The sequence below is a fragment of the Alligator sinensis genome, unplaced genomic scaffold (genome assembly GCF_000455745.1).
Source record: "Alligator sinensis unplaced genomic scaffold, ASM45574v1 scaffold116_1, whole genome shotgun sequence".
In the NCBI taxonomy this organism is placed as follows: domain Eukaryota; kingdom Metazoa; phylum Chordata; order Crocodylia; family Alligatoridae; genus Alligator; species Alligator sinensis.
The window spans coordinates 3,721,879-3,736,643 of NW_005841908.1; the positions used below are offsets into that span (position 1 = coordinate 3,721,879).

At 44.4% G+C, this 14,765-nt stretch overlaps 1 protein-coding gene across 4 annotated transcripts in view; it reads left to right on the plus strand.

Annotated features, from left to right (window-relative positions):
- Positions 1-14,765, plus strand: part of DEUP1 (deuterosome assembly protein 1) — a 108,404-nt gene that overhangs the window by 75,556 nt on the left and 18,083 nt on the right. For all 4 annotated transcript variants that reach the window (XM_025197862.1, XM_006018634.2, XM_006018635.2 and 1 more), the window contains one exon: positions 7,081-7,271. In XM_025197862.1, coding sequence (XP_025053647.1) covers positions 7,081-7,271 — 191 coding nt within the window. The remainder of the gene's footprint in view (positions 1-7,080; positions 7,272-14,765) is intronic.

Consider the following 14,765-nt stretch of genomic DNA (forward strand, 5'->3'; position numbering starts at 1 on the left):
GGTGAAGGCCGCCGGCAGAGCCGACGGCCATTACTCGTTTTTTGACTGGTCCTCAAACTGAAATCCCAATGTTTCAGCCATACTAGTCTGGGCCTTGTCTCCCAAGATTCGCAGCTGAGCCTTTGTAAGCCCGGAGTGAGCAAGAAGAAATCCGAACATGTTCCGTTCCTTTAGGGTTCTTTCTTTTGGGGTTCTTGGAGGTGACCCCCATGGCTCTCGTCGAGGGGTATACCCTTGACGTCTAGGTCTCAGTGTTGCAGCTAGGTACGCTGAAGGTCGATCCCTTACGTCACCAGAAGCTTCCTCACCTTGCTTCATGAGTGCCTGCAATCGTGGGAGGTGGCCTAAAAGATTTCCCACTGGTTGACCTGCCATCGGGTTCAGAAAGAGTCGGAGTGTAACAGCATTTGCCCCTCTGTACACCTCCACGCAGGCATCCCATTGTGCCGAGGCACCAAAAATCACTGGGTTGTGACAGAAAGGAATGTATAAATATAGGCCCACAGCATACAAATTGTTTGATACGTATCCTTGTGTATTGGTGGTTCAGATCTGGTAATGCCCTTCCAACCAGATCTGCAAACACAATTGTACTAGAGCAGTGGTACTCAACCTCTGGCCTGTGGGCCACATACATCCCACAGAGCCATATAACCTGGCCCACAGTGCTCCACATGGGTCTAGAAGTTTGATGGTGGTGAAGTGGTGACAGCAGTACTGTCAAATTTTCAGACCTGTGGGGAGCACCCCACACTGGATTACATAGTCCTGAACACTAGATCACTTTTCCACAGTTGAGTCAATGCTCAGTGTCGCTTCATGGCTGGATCCAGCACACAAGGTTGAATCAGCACTGGCTCTGGCATGGGTCTGGCAGGCTGGTTGAACTAGCACTGGCTCTGGCATGCAGAGTCAGGCTGGTACACAGAATTGCACCTGCATACCAGCTCTGTACATGGGATCCAGCCTGTGAACCAGCCCAACACCACTCATCCACCCCAGACGACTGAAAGATTGAGTACCATTGTACTAGACCAGTGGTGCTCAACTTTTTTGCCCTGTGGGCTGGATGGGGAGTGCCTATAATTCTCCACAGGCACCTGCTTTATAAGGTGTCAGTTACATAGGAATAGACTTTGAATTAGTTTGACATTTATACTATAATGGGAAGATTGAATGGGAGGTACCACCTGTCAGATCATAGAATCATAGAAAATGAGGGGTGTAAAGGACCTCAGGAGATCATCTAGTCCAACCCCGTGCTCAAAGCAGGACCACCCCCAACTAGATCATAGCAGCAAAAAATGTATCTAGCCGTGTCTTAAAAACATCCTGGGACAGATATTTCACCACCTCTCTGGGAAACCTGTTCCAGTGTTTTACTATCCTCCTAGTGAGAAAATATCTAACCTAAACTCCCCTTGTTGCAACCTGAGATTGTTGCTCCTTGTTCTGTCATCTGCCACCACTGAAAACAGTCTAGCTCCATCCTTTTTTTTTTAACTCCCCTTCAGGTAGTTGAAGACTTCTATTAAATCCCCTCTCAGTCTTCTCTTCTCTAGACTAAATAAGCCCAGTTCCCTCAGCCAGTCCTCATAAGTTATTTCTCCTAGCTCAGGAACCCTTTTTGTTGCCCTCCGCTGGATTCTGTCCAACTTGTCCACATCCTTTCTGTAGTGGGGGACCTAAAACTGAACACAGTACTCCAGATGTGGCCTCACAAGTGCTGAAGAGAGGGGAAGAATCACTTCCCTGAACCTACTGGCAACACTTGTACCAATGCAGCCCAGTATGCCATTAGTCTTCTTGGCAACAAGGGCACACTGCTGGCTCATATTCAGCTTATTGTTCACTGTACCCCCCAGGTCATTTTCTGCAGAGCTGCTGCCCAGCCAGTCAGCCCCCAGCCTGTACTGGTGCATGAGATTGTTCCATCCTAAGTGCAGGACTTCCCATTTGTCCTTGTTGAACCTCATGAGATTCCTTTTGGCCCAATCCTCCAATTTGTCTAGGTCATACTGAATCCTAGCCCTACCCTCCAGCATATCTACTACTCCCCCCAGCTTGGTGTCATCTGCAAACTTGCTAAGGGTGCAGTCTATGCCATCTTCCAGGTCACTGATGAAGACATTGAACAAAACTGGCCCCAGGACCAACCCGTGGGGCACTCCACTTGATATCGGCTGCCCACTAGACATTTAGCCATTGATTATTACCTTCTGAGCCTGATGCTTCAACCAGTTTTCTATCCACCTTATAGTCCATTCATCCATCCCATACTTCCTTAGTTTGCCTGCAAGAATGTTGTGGGAGACCATATCAAAACTCTTGCTAAAATTGAGGTATATCACATCCACTGGTCTCCCTGCATCCACAGAGCCAGTCATCTCATCATAGAAGGCAATCAGGTTGATCAGGCACATGGCTCAAATGTAAGAGTATGGACAGTAGCTTAAGTGAGGGGATGACCAGGGCAGCAATCCCAGATTCCATCTTATTTGGTGGGATGCCAGGGGGGCAGAATAGCTAGCATTTGCAGCTAACCGTGTCACTGTTGTTGGCAGCACAGCAGCCAATACTCTCCATGCAGTGCTGTGGCCTTGTTACAATTTTGAGTATGGATGCTTTAAGGGTATGTAGAAAAGGTATGCTATATAAGAGTGTCTTCAGGGATATAGGTAGAGTGGTGAGGAAAACAGGATCACAAAATTAAGATTGTTTCCCTCATTCACTTTTTTTTCTTTTGAAATTGCAAGTCAAGTATTATGATGGCAAGCAGTGAATAAAAATGCACTTCTGTTCCATGCTGATTATGAATGCAGGACCTGAAGTTGGAGGGGGAAAAAGAGTCATTGACACAATCTAGTGCCTGCTCATCTGCAGAATTTCTGTATTATATTAAAAAAAAAAATCTGTGCACCAATTATGGAAAGACAGCTGTTTTATTCACAGACTCTGCAAAGCTCTATTAGTTTCATAGCAGAGTTGCACATTCCTTGAACAGAAGCTTTTTGAGTTACAGAATTTAGAAGCTAGCTTCATTTGCACAGCTCTTAAATACCAAAAGTTGTAATGAAGCTTTAAAGTCTCAACCATTGAATCTATGAACTTTCAAAGTTATATAGACCATAGCTGTTTATTGAGCTCCATGAGAAGTTCTGTAGAGTTCCTAAGTTTTTGTGGGGCTTAGCAAGCTTTTGGATTCTGTCAGGGGAGTCTCTACAAGCTCCACAAGACCCACTAAGAATATATATCTTCCAGGACCTCACAGGGCACATCCAGATGAGTGCACATGTGCTTCCTGCAGCGTCTCAAACCCCTCGAGGTTTGCCCCTTTGCCCCTTTGGGCAAAATTAGACCCCTGGATATCCAGGGGTAAAAAAAAACTGCACTACAAAACAGCAAGGCAAGGCATGGTCCCAGACCATGCCCTGAGGCAACCGGAGGCTCAGGTCCTCCACAGAGACACGTCTCTATGGCTGGCCCTTGCCCAGTGCTGAAGCATGCTGCCTGCCTGTGCAGGGCAAGCAGCAGTGCAGGCTGCAGCGACTGGGACCTGGGCTCTGTGCCAGGTAAGTAGGAGGTGGAGGGAGTTGAAGAAGGGGAGAGGGGACCCCTGCCCAACGCTAGGCCACGCTCGCTCCTCCAGCACCCTGATTGCTGCCCACCTGCTCTCAGCTCCCCACTGGCTGCCCCGCCCAGCCCCAACCTTCTGGCACTCAAAAAAAAAAAAAAGCCCCATACTCACCAACTGTTGCAGCCACCCTGAGGGCCACTGGAAACTTATGGCAGAGCCCCCCCACAGGGAGGTGGGGGGCAGTGGGGACTGGCCCGCGGTTGCCTGGCCCCCGCGCTGCCGCTTCCCCATTGCACAGGTGCAGCACGGCTCCCCACACTGTCTGGGAGCTGAGGTTGCTGCCCCAGCTCCCAGACAGTGTGTGGTGCCCTGCCAAGCTGCACTGCGCCGGATGGGGCAGCGGCAACACGGGTGCCAGGTAGCCGGGGCCGGTCTCTGCACCACACCAGGTGGAGGGCCTTTGCCATGTGTCCGCTGTGGCCCCAATGGCCACTGCTACAGCCAGTGAGTGCAGGGCTGCTTCTTTTTTTGAGTGTTGGGAGGCTGGAGCCAAGCAGGGCAGCGACAGTGGGTGGGGCAGGCTGGGGAGCAGCTGGAGATGAGCCCCTGGAGACAAGCGGGAGATGTCCTCCTGCTCATCTACAGCCTCCTGCTCATTCACCTGCTCATTTTCTTGCTCATCGATAGCCTTGGGAGGCTGGAGATGAGCAAGAGATCAAGCAGGGGGCTGGAGAGAGCAGGGGAATGTGCAAGGAACTGGAGAGGAGCAGGGGAACGAGTAGGAGGCTGGAGACGAGCAGGAGAGCATCTCCAGCCTCCTTCTCATCCTCCTGCTCCTCTCCAGCCCCCTAATCATTCTCCTGATTGTCTTCAGCCTCCCACTCATCTCCAGCCTTCCGGAATGAGCAGGAAGCTAGAAACCGGGGAGGGGCTCTAGGGGGAGTGCTATAGCCCCTGGAGGGGGCTGGAGCCCTTCAGGGAAGGCAGTCCATGTGCTGTGAGTGGGGGCTCTGCCCTGTGGGGAGCAGGGGACCCACCCCTTCTAAGCAGCCTCTGCCACACAGGGGCCCCCCATACCCACAGTCCCCACACACTGACCACCCCCCCCATCCCTCTACACCAGGGCAGGTTGTTGTACTGCTGGGGCCAGCCCAGGTGCTAGCCCCAGCCTATAGCTCCCCCTGGCTGCACAACCAGGTAGAGCCAGGAAGGGTTATTTTGCCTCAAGTGGTACAATTTGCCCCAGACCAAAGTGCATGTCTGGGCACACGTGCTGAGGCAAAAAGCCCCAGCTCAAATTTACCTCACTTCTATTTGAGCTGATGGAAAAGCACGTGTCTGTATGTGTGGACACACCCACAGGGTTGTCAAAAACACTCCAAAGTGTTACAGCCATCATCGTGTCTCTCTCTCTTTCATGCTCCCCCTCCCATCTCTTTCACTTCACTGACATCTAAAATGTTGTAAGCTTGTCTGTGCAAGAGTGAAGCTTAAATGTGTTTTCGTTTATAGTCCTGATTAAGTTTTGATGTCTTAGAAGCAGAGCCAGATCAGCCCTTTAGTGGGCCCTAGGCAAACAAACTCGTGGGCCGCTACTTAATAGTATATATTTATATTACTTTTTGCACTCAATAATTATAATATGTAAAATAAGCACAATTGGGCCCCTTCTTCACTTAGAGCCTTAGGCATGTGCCTAGTTGGCCCGTGCATTAATCCAGCCCTGCTTAGATGTTCATATACTTTAACTCTCATGATAGAACCTTCTCTCAGAATGGCTTCAGAAAGAGTATGGGACAAATGTTGAGGTGATCTGAAAAGTTGTGCAAAGATTTCTTTGCAGAAACAGAAAAATTCTGGGTTGCTCTAATTCAACTAAATAAAAGAGCTTCCTGACCATTATCACAAAAAGTGTGGTGATGCCTGTATTTTTTCTTAGATACATGCATATTTTATATGCATGCATCAGTTAATTTTATTACAGTCCACTTCCTATTAAGCAGCAGGTGGGTGTATTAATTAGTGGAAGGCAAACATCTTTTGCAGCTAAAATTATGAAACAAACTATGTAGGAATCTGTAATTTTTAAAAATGTTTCGTTCATGGATTTTGATCTCTGATCATTAACACAAAGCCCAATTATCTAAAGTGTTGAGCACCTCTTCTTGGGAGCACCTCTTCTTGGGTGCAGAGCTTCTTCAGCATCTGTGGAGTTGATGGAAAATGAAGATGCTGAAAGCTGTAAGGGAAGAGGGAAATGGAACAGATCAGTCTGGATAGGCCATGCACAAATACTCTTCTAGTTAGCATTTGCTCTGTGCCAGTGTGACATACTGGGCGTATCTACACAAGATACTATGTCACTGTAGCAATAAGCTATGGTGATGTAGCTCATCACTACAACAACGTAGCATCAGCAGGCATGAACCGCGATGCTGATGCTACTGTGCAGTAGCAAAGAGCTACTGCGCAGTAGGGTTGTAAATGACCCCTACGCTGCCAGGACTGTGCAGTAATGGCTGTTACTGCTTAGTCATTTAGTACTTGCTTTAGCATTTAGCAAGTACTAAATAATTGTGTAGTAACAACTGCACAGTCAGGGGCACGTATAGACGCGCCCACTGGGTACTGGGCTAGGTAGACTTGTGATCTGAGTCAGTATGCCATTGTTTATGTTCAGGAATATGTAGCACTGCAGATTTTGGCCTTGTCCTGAGCCATCTTGACTCTTCTAATCCTGAGAATCTAACAGGATCTTTTTGGTTTTCTTCCTCATGGTTATACCTCTTGGTGATGGAATAAATGAGCTCTAACACTGCCAGTAAAGTCATTTTACAGCTTTTGTAACAGCACTCTTACAAAGTTACTTCTTTGGGTGGAGTTAAAATTGCATGTCCTTCCCTATATTCACTTACCATTTTCCCCACTGCATCTTTTTGTGTTCCAGGGGAACCTGTTCGTTTATAAGCAATATCTTTTTTAAAATTATCCAAAAAATTCTTTTGTATGAGTAGTTTGAAAACATTTTGGATATTTTGCCCTTGAGACCAACATTGCTATTGTACATAGTGTAGAAGAAGTGTGAAAATGAGTGTGTGCATTTTCTCTTGTTATACTTTAGTAGAATCATTACTTGAAGGAGAAATATAACTAAATCAATTACAGCTTTGGGAGCTAATAGTTGTTTTTTTGTCATAAGTTTTGTAATGCTACTAATTCAGACACACTGAAAAAACACTACCTTGGATATATGATTTGTTGAGAAATTCATATTTGATTTTTATTGTTACAAAGACTATTATCCCCTTTATCCCATTTAAATAGAACTTTGTTTCCAAAGGCAAATTCTGTCGGTGTATCATTTTTTTATAAGTGCTTTATGACTACAGATAGTAACTATGTATTTAGCAAACAATATTGGTTTGTGTTTGCTTATTAAAAAGTTAATTTTTGTTACTGTGAAAAAATGCCCAATCAATGATTACTTTTATTTCCTTCCACAGAATATAGATTTACCTAACAAAGAAAATGAGAATTACACAACTTCTATTCACCAGCTGGAAAGTGAGAATGAAAGGTTACAAAATAAAATTAAATTACAGAATGATACTGAAACATCATTACTGCCTAGGTTGGATACATATGAAGAAACAGAGTATACCAGCCAAGCCCAAATGGAAGAAAAGGAAGAGAGGTAAAAATTAGGGTCCCACAGACAAATTAATTTTTCCGTAAACATTTTAAATGTTTTACAAAGAGACCAAACCCAAGGATCCTTACTCAGCTTCTATCCACTTAAAACTCTCAAAGAGCTCAGCAGATATAGAACAACACCAAATTCCCATATATATATATATATATATTCCTATTAACTTTGCTATTAATTTTTTTTAATTATATTAAATGTGTATTATATTTAATTATATTTTAATATAAATTTTAATTTAATTAATATTAAATTTTAAATTATTAAAATGCTATTAACTTTTAAAAATAATTTTATTTCATATATATTCCTATTAATTTAACTATTATTATCAAGGCACCCCTCAGAAAACACTAGCTTTTAGTTTTCACTTGCTTTTTGGCTGCAAACACATAATAGAGCAATTCTGTTGCAGAGAACACAGGAAGATCACGACAGGTCAGAATGTTTTTAAAACTATAAATTCCTATTTGAAATCTCTGGGCTCTTGTACACGTGATGCTATCACCATGTACATGTGATGAAAATGCCACTTTTTGTGGCTTAATGGTGTCACACTGGCCAGAGAAAGTGATGGGGATGGTGCATGAGACCCTGGAAGCCTGGATGGGCTTGAGGAAGCATTGGAACAGATGCCTCTGAGCTAGGGCAGCACCCAGCCAGCTACTAGCCTGCCCAGGCAGCCCCACGCCCTGTGCACTGTCCCCACCACCGTCTCCAGCCACCATCAAACTCAGCTACCCTCCTGCCTCCCTCCCAAACTGCCCCAGGGGCAAGCCAGCCTGTTCCCAGGCAGCCCCAGACGTCCTGTCAGCTGCAGGAGCCTGCTGAAGGCAGAAGCAGTGAGGGGCCTGATCCTTTTTTTTCTTTTCTTCAATGGAGCCTCCCCACCTCTCCTGTGGCCGGAGGGCAAGCTGTCAGTGGGCCGAGTGGTCCCTGAGCTATGGGAGGCCCAGTCCTTCCTTCTATGGTTTCAGCACCCCAGGGCTGTCCAGACAGGCTGCTAGCAGGCTGGGTGCTGCACCAGCTCGGGTTTGGGGAAGAGTTGGATTGGGCCGGGTGGTGCCTCCAAGCTGGGTCAGTACCTGGCCCACTAGCAGGCTGGCCAGGCAGCCACAAGGGGTGCTGCCACTGCAGAGGGAAGGACCAGGGCTCTCCGCAGCTCAGGAGCCACTTGGCCCACTGGCAGCTTGCTCCCTGGTCATAGCCAGGCTCAGGCTCCGGCTCCAGCAGGCAGCCCCAACACTGTAGCACCCTCATGCCCCAGCCAGCCCCGGTCACTGTCTACACATGTGTTGTGGCAGAATAAATAATTCCTGCATAGGATAGTACTTGTATCAGGCAGAATTAAACTACAGCACAGTTACTTGATTTACTCTGGCCTAATAGCTCCATATATGTAGACAGTGATGCTTTACTGCAGAGCTAATTAGGCAGATGTCCCTACTGAGTCTAGTTACTTCTAACTCGAAGTTTAGAAGCATATTATGTCTTTGAACTGGATTAAAGAATTTTGCAGGTTTTAAAAGGAATGATGATGATTGTAATCCTTATGGTACCCCTAGGGGCCCTAGAGGAATCAGATGAAGAATTATTGTCTCTTTTATCTATATGCTCAAATGTGAGTAATCCTACTGACTTAAATGTTATGTGTTAAGCGAGTTCTAAAATGGTTTGCTAGAATAGTGCCAGTATATATCTCACCTTGATGGATTGACAAGTAGGAGAGAAATGCATATATTGTGTAAGTAGCCCTACAATTCAAAACAAACTTGTATGTAACTTTGAAGTCTTTTAAACATTAAAAGTTCAGTAACTGTGCAGTTTGCCCATGTCTTTAAAGGTATTTAGGCACTTAACTCCCATTGATTTCACTATTCTACTTTGTATAAATAATTGAATATTAACTAGAACAGGGATCTGAACATAACTCTGACAAATCCTAGGTGAGTATTCTAACCACTGGGTTACAGAAGCATGTGTCTCTATAGCTGATAGATACACACACTGATATTTAATAATAATTTATATGCCGTGGAAAAGCTTCTGCAAAAGATTGCCTTGTTAGGGCAGTTTTCTGGGATGAAGGAGATATGGAGTCAAGTCCCTGATCTAAATGAGGGAAAGAAGAGATTTATGAAACAGGTCTTTCAGCAATCAGATGACTGTCACAAAAACTAGACAATTGACTAAAAAGACCAGGGAGGAACCACTGTCTCTTGCTTGGTTTTTTCAGGGAGAACTGGCTTGGATATCTAACCTAACCTCTACCTACGAGAGCAGGTTCAAATTTGAATATACATATTATTCACTCTTCTCTGCCACTCTTGGTAACATTTCTCATCAGATTATGTAACAGCATCATACATTCATCTGTCCTTTGTTTTCCCTGCATCTGTAAGGGCTTTTTGTTAATAGCTTTTTTCCAGCAGCATAGGAGTGGGTGACAGAGGCTCCAGCCTCAGGTGCTGATTTTAAAGGGGCACAAGAATTACAGCAGCCACTGTTCCCAGCCCAGCTGCTACCGCAGTCACTACCACCACCCTGGCCACCAAAACTGCTTGTTACAGCTCTGGCTTTTTCTTCGGATGTGTGGCTGGATTTAATCCAATAACCTCTGAAATGAATGACTATGAACTAGTTTCAAGTTTAGCTTGGTTTTACCTTGATTTGCTTTTAACGTCTTTAGTTGCTATTGACTATTTTTAATTAAAAAGTGTATTTTATCTTGAAATTCATAGGGATAAACAACTCTTATATTAACTAATTGAGCTTTTTCAAAAGATACTAAAGAAAGACTTTCTTAGTATACTAGATGATTCATATGTCAACATACATTACTGCACTAAGTGGTTTGCAGAATCATGCACCATCTGAATATAAAATATTAAACTCACTTATAACTCTTAAACTGAAAAATAGCTATTTTTACCAATAAAATGAAGGTCAGACTAACAACTTGCTCCTATCTGAAAATATCTTACCCTGTTCCCTGTCTTTCCAAACATTTAGAAAGCTATTCTAAGATGCTTTTTATATCCTATACTATATTTTACTAGCTTTTTACTCATATACTGCTAATTAGAGACATAGATTGGGAAGTATCTGAGTTGCTAAATTACTTCTATATTTATTCTACAATATGAATATGCAAGTAAATTTTACCTGAAACATTTTTTCTAATTTCTTATATTTTTTCTGAAAGACAGTTTTCTACACATGCAATGTAGTGTAAGTGTAGTTTAGAAATGGGAAATCATAATAGTATAATAGCTCTTTCCCAGAGAGTAGGTATTCTATAGAAACATGGTGGCTGTGTCCCCATGAGTGGAAACGTGGTTTGCGGTACCTCAAAGCCTTTTGAAGCTCTGCAAAATGCACATTAATCTGATACAGAAATCCTAGTATCTAAAAAAAAAAAATGCCAAAAAAAAGCAGGGTGGCACACATGGCTGCAGCAGGCACTGCCAGAAACCAGAGACTGGCTGGCCGGAGCCATGCTGTGGCTGCTAGCCAGGCTCCAAGCAGCCGGATCGCTGTTGCTGCAGCCCTGGGAGGGCCCCTAGGTAAGGCTGCTGGGGCCAGCCCAGGTGCAGGCCCCAGCCTCCCCTACCCCACCCAGGGCAATTTGCTACATGCCAGTGCACACATGTACGGGTGTGCCCGGGAACAACTAGCAGCAGCACAAATATGTGCCGCTGCTATCTGTCCCTGGGGAAATGCATATTTCCGCTTATGGGTACACACCCAATAGGTCTATTCCAGGGGCAGGCGATTATTTTGGGCAGAGGGTCACTTACTGAGTTTTGGCAAGCCATCGAAGGCCGCATGACAGGCAGAACAGGGCAGATAAATATTAATTTTCTAAATTTTTTAGGGGCCCTGCGGGCCAGATAGAATGACCTGGCGGGCCGCATCCAGCCCCCGGGCTGCACTTTGCCCACCCCTGGTCTATTCTGATGCTTGTAATAGCACTGGAAACAAGGTGATACTCCCTATGGTGAGCAGAGTATCTTAAAAACAGCCTGAGAAAGCTTGGAATCAGACTAATAATAGGAATTAATTAAAATCATAAATGTTTTAAATACGAATGTAACATGACATTGTAAAATGTGATTAGATTTCATATGATTCTCCATTTTATTTTATTAATTTTTACTATGATGAAGATCCAAAAGTATTTAAAAAAATATAATGTTTATAGTATATTAAAGGTTGCACAAATTATAAAATACCTAGGAGATAATAAGATAATAAAACACACAACATTGGTTTTGACATGATGTGTTGTTGACAAACGTATCTAATTTTCTTCTTTGACAGGGTGACTGGGCTAGTGAAAAGGGAATTAGTAGGTATCACATGTCTTAACTTAGTAAGGCTTTTGACACTGTCTCGGGAGAAATAGTCATAAAAAAGTAAGAAAATGTAGTCCAGAAATAATCACCGTGAACCTTATCATGATGAGGTGTGTGCACAGCTGGTTGAAAAATTGCTCTCAACAAGTAATTATCAACGGTTCACTGTCAAATGCGAAATCACTCCCAGTGAGTTCCTGCAGGTGGAGGGGGGTGTTGAGCTTGGTCCTATCCACTGTTTTTATTAACAACCTGAAAGATGAAACAGAAAGTACACCTATAAAAATTTTCATGTGATAAAGCTGAGAGGGATTGTTGACAATGGGCAATAATTTGATGACTGCATCAGATTTCAAATTGATACTGATAAGGGAAAGATGTTTAAAATCAATGTTAAAATTCAATGGAGATGTGTGCAAAGTGCTATACTAGGGAAATAGAAATCATATGCACAAATACAGAATGGCAGATAGGTGGCTAGGCAGTGGTATGGCAGGAAAGTATCTGGGGGTTGTAATGGATCACAACTGTATACTGTTGTAAAAAAGGCTAAGATCTATTAACAGAAGTGTCATATATAAGCAATGGGAAATAGTTGTACACGTGGAGTAGAGTAGAATGAGTTCTCTGCTGGGTACCACACACAAGAAAAATACTGGAGATACTGAAATACTAACTGGAGATACCCCAGAGGAGAGCAACAATAAAGATAAGAGATTTAGAAAACAGGACCAATTGAGGGAGGTTGAAAGAAAAGTTTTGTTTAGTCTAGCATCAAGGGCTGAGGATACCATTCTGAAAATGTGTAAAAAGTGATTTTATAGATGATAGTGATCATTTTTTCTCCATTGCTCCTGAAGGGAGAGCAAGAAGAAATCAGTTTAATTTGCAACAAAGAATATTTAGGTTGGATATTAGAAAAAAAACATTTAATTGTTAGGCTGATGAAGCCATGTAACAGACTGCATAAGCATGTTGTGAGATATCCTTTACTGGAGGTCTTTAAGAACAGGTAAGGCAAATGTCAGGGCTAGGTTAGGTCTATTTGATTCTACATCAATGCAGGGGATTGTACTAGATGATTTCTTTAGATCTGTTTCCAGCACTATGATTTCATGATTTTAAATCAGAGCTGTCCAACTTCCAAGCCCCTGGGCTGCACAGACACTTCCTCTCAACCCCCCGAGCTGTTCCATATACCCCGCCAACTGCTGCACTATACACCCCCACCCCCTACTACACTGCATGAATGTGATTCCCCACCTCCCACTGCAGCCCAAACTCTTGGGCACACCGCTTCCCCACCACTGCGCTTGGGCACCATTTTCACTGTTACCCCATGCAGGCACAATCTCCCATCTGCCCCCCAGCACACAGCCCAGACTCATTCTCAGTCCCTGTGCTTTGTCACACTGCTCCCTGGGACAGGGGCAGAGGGAGGAAGAGGGATCTTGGAGTCTCCAGCTATCATTTCTGTGACTAATTTCAAGACTTACATAGTCTTACATACCTACCTGAGCCACCCTACCTTGCTGAACAGCTACCCAGCTGGAGCACAGCTCTACTCAGCTTCCTCAGTAAACATCTATGGGCTTGCGTATGCTGAGCAGAATCATAACCTGAGCATAAGTGCCAAAAGTGATGTGACTACATACATACAATTTAGGCACAGAAAGGGAGAGAGGATTTGGCCTTTTGTCTTTCTCAGAGTACCATACAAACTTCCTCCAGACATAATGCTTGGCTTCTAGATTAGATGCCTCTTTTTGGTAGGGCAGTCTGTTGGTCATAGGTAGGACACCAAGCATCCACCATTATGTATAAATTACTGCCAGAATGGAACACAGATGGGATTTTCAGTTGAGAAGGAAGCAGAGTGACATAACTAGGATGTGTACACAGATCATGCAAATACTGCTAGCAAAAATATCTTCAGTCTTAGGCACAAGGGGTGCCTTTGCATAGGGACAGTATATTGCAAAGAACTATAGAGATACAAAACTTCCCTTCATTTGATCTGTGTAGCTAGGAAAGCTGTATACTACTCCCACCCTGAGTTTTTTCTATATAGAAATGTCACTGGAGGTCTTATAATGTATTCAGCCATGCTTTACTTCTACTGGGACAAATCCATCTAAGCAGCCATGTCTATAATGAAGATATGAAGTGACATAGTGGCAGCAAAAAGCCAAACAAACAGATATCCATACCCCTTTTTGCACCAAAAATGACCAAATTTGTGGCTGCAACGTAGGTGGTATGAATTTGTGCTGCTGTTTAGCAGCAGAGGTCTGTTTGCTTTAGGCAGAAGAGTTCAGGGAGCCCAAAGCAAGTGCTCCCACGCAGGTCCTCCAAGGGCTTCAGGGGCCCAACCCTGCCAGGGAGTTTCCTGGGCGCACAGGATTGGGCCCCTGACACCTCAGAAGCACTTGCCCGGGTTCCCCCATTTGCAGAGGCACACCCCAGGAGTCCCTTAGCAGGGGATTCCCTAGCTGCATATTGCACTGCTACACCCAGCCTGGGGGAAATCCAAAGTTGCCCCATTTGCAGAGACATGCCCCAGGTCAGATTCCCCTTCCTTTTGCTGAGGCAGGCACCCAGAGAATCTGATTTGGGGACTCTACAAATGGGGAAACCCCAAGGTTTCCTAGTTTGAGATGCATGCCCTGAGTGCTGTCCTGAAGAATCAGACCCCAACCACTCCTGATAGTGGCAGGGGCCAACCTTGTGGGACAACAAGCAAGAAGCAAATCAGACTTGCCAGGATGTCCCAGTACAGCCAATCTATTTCATTGGCAATGTCTGTTTATACCCTCTTCACCTGACCCCTCATGCAAGGGTTCAGAGTTTCACCCAGCCAGCCATTTTTGAAACAGTCTGAAGCCATGCACTTGTGTTTGGTCACAGCTATAGACTGCTTTCTGTCACCAAATTGGGCAAAAATGATCACATCTGTCTGTGCCTGTGGTGTCTGCTGTGGAATTAGACTGTGGTTATACACTGATGGGTTTCTCTGTTGCCAATATGATAACAATATTTTCCCAGTAAATCCACAGAGATTACCTTTTATCCTACTTTTCATTTGCATGCCCTAACAACAGTCACTTCAGCTAGTACATTTGGA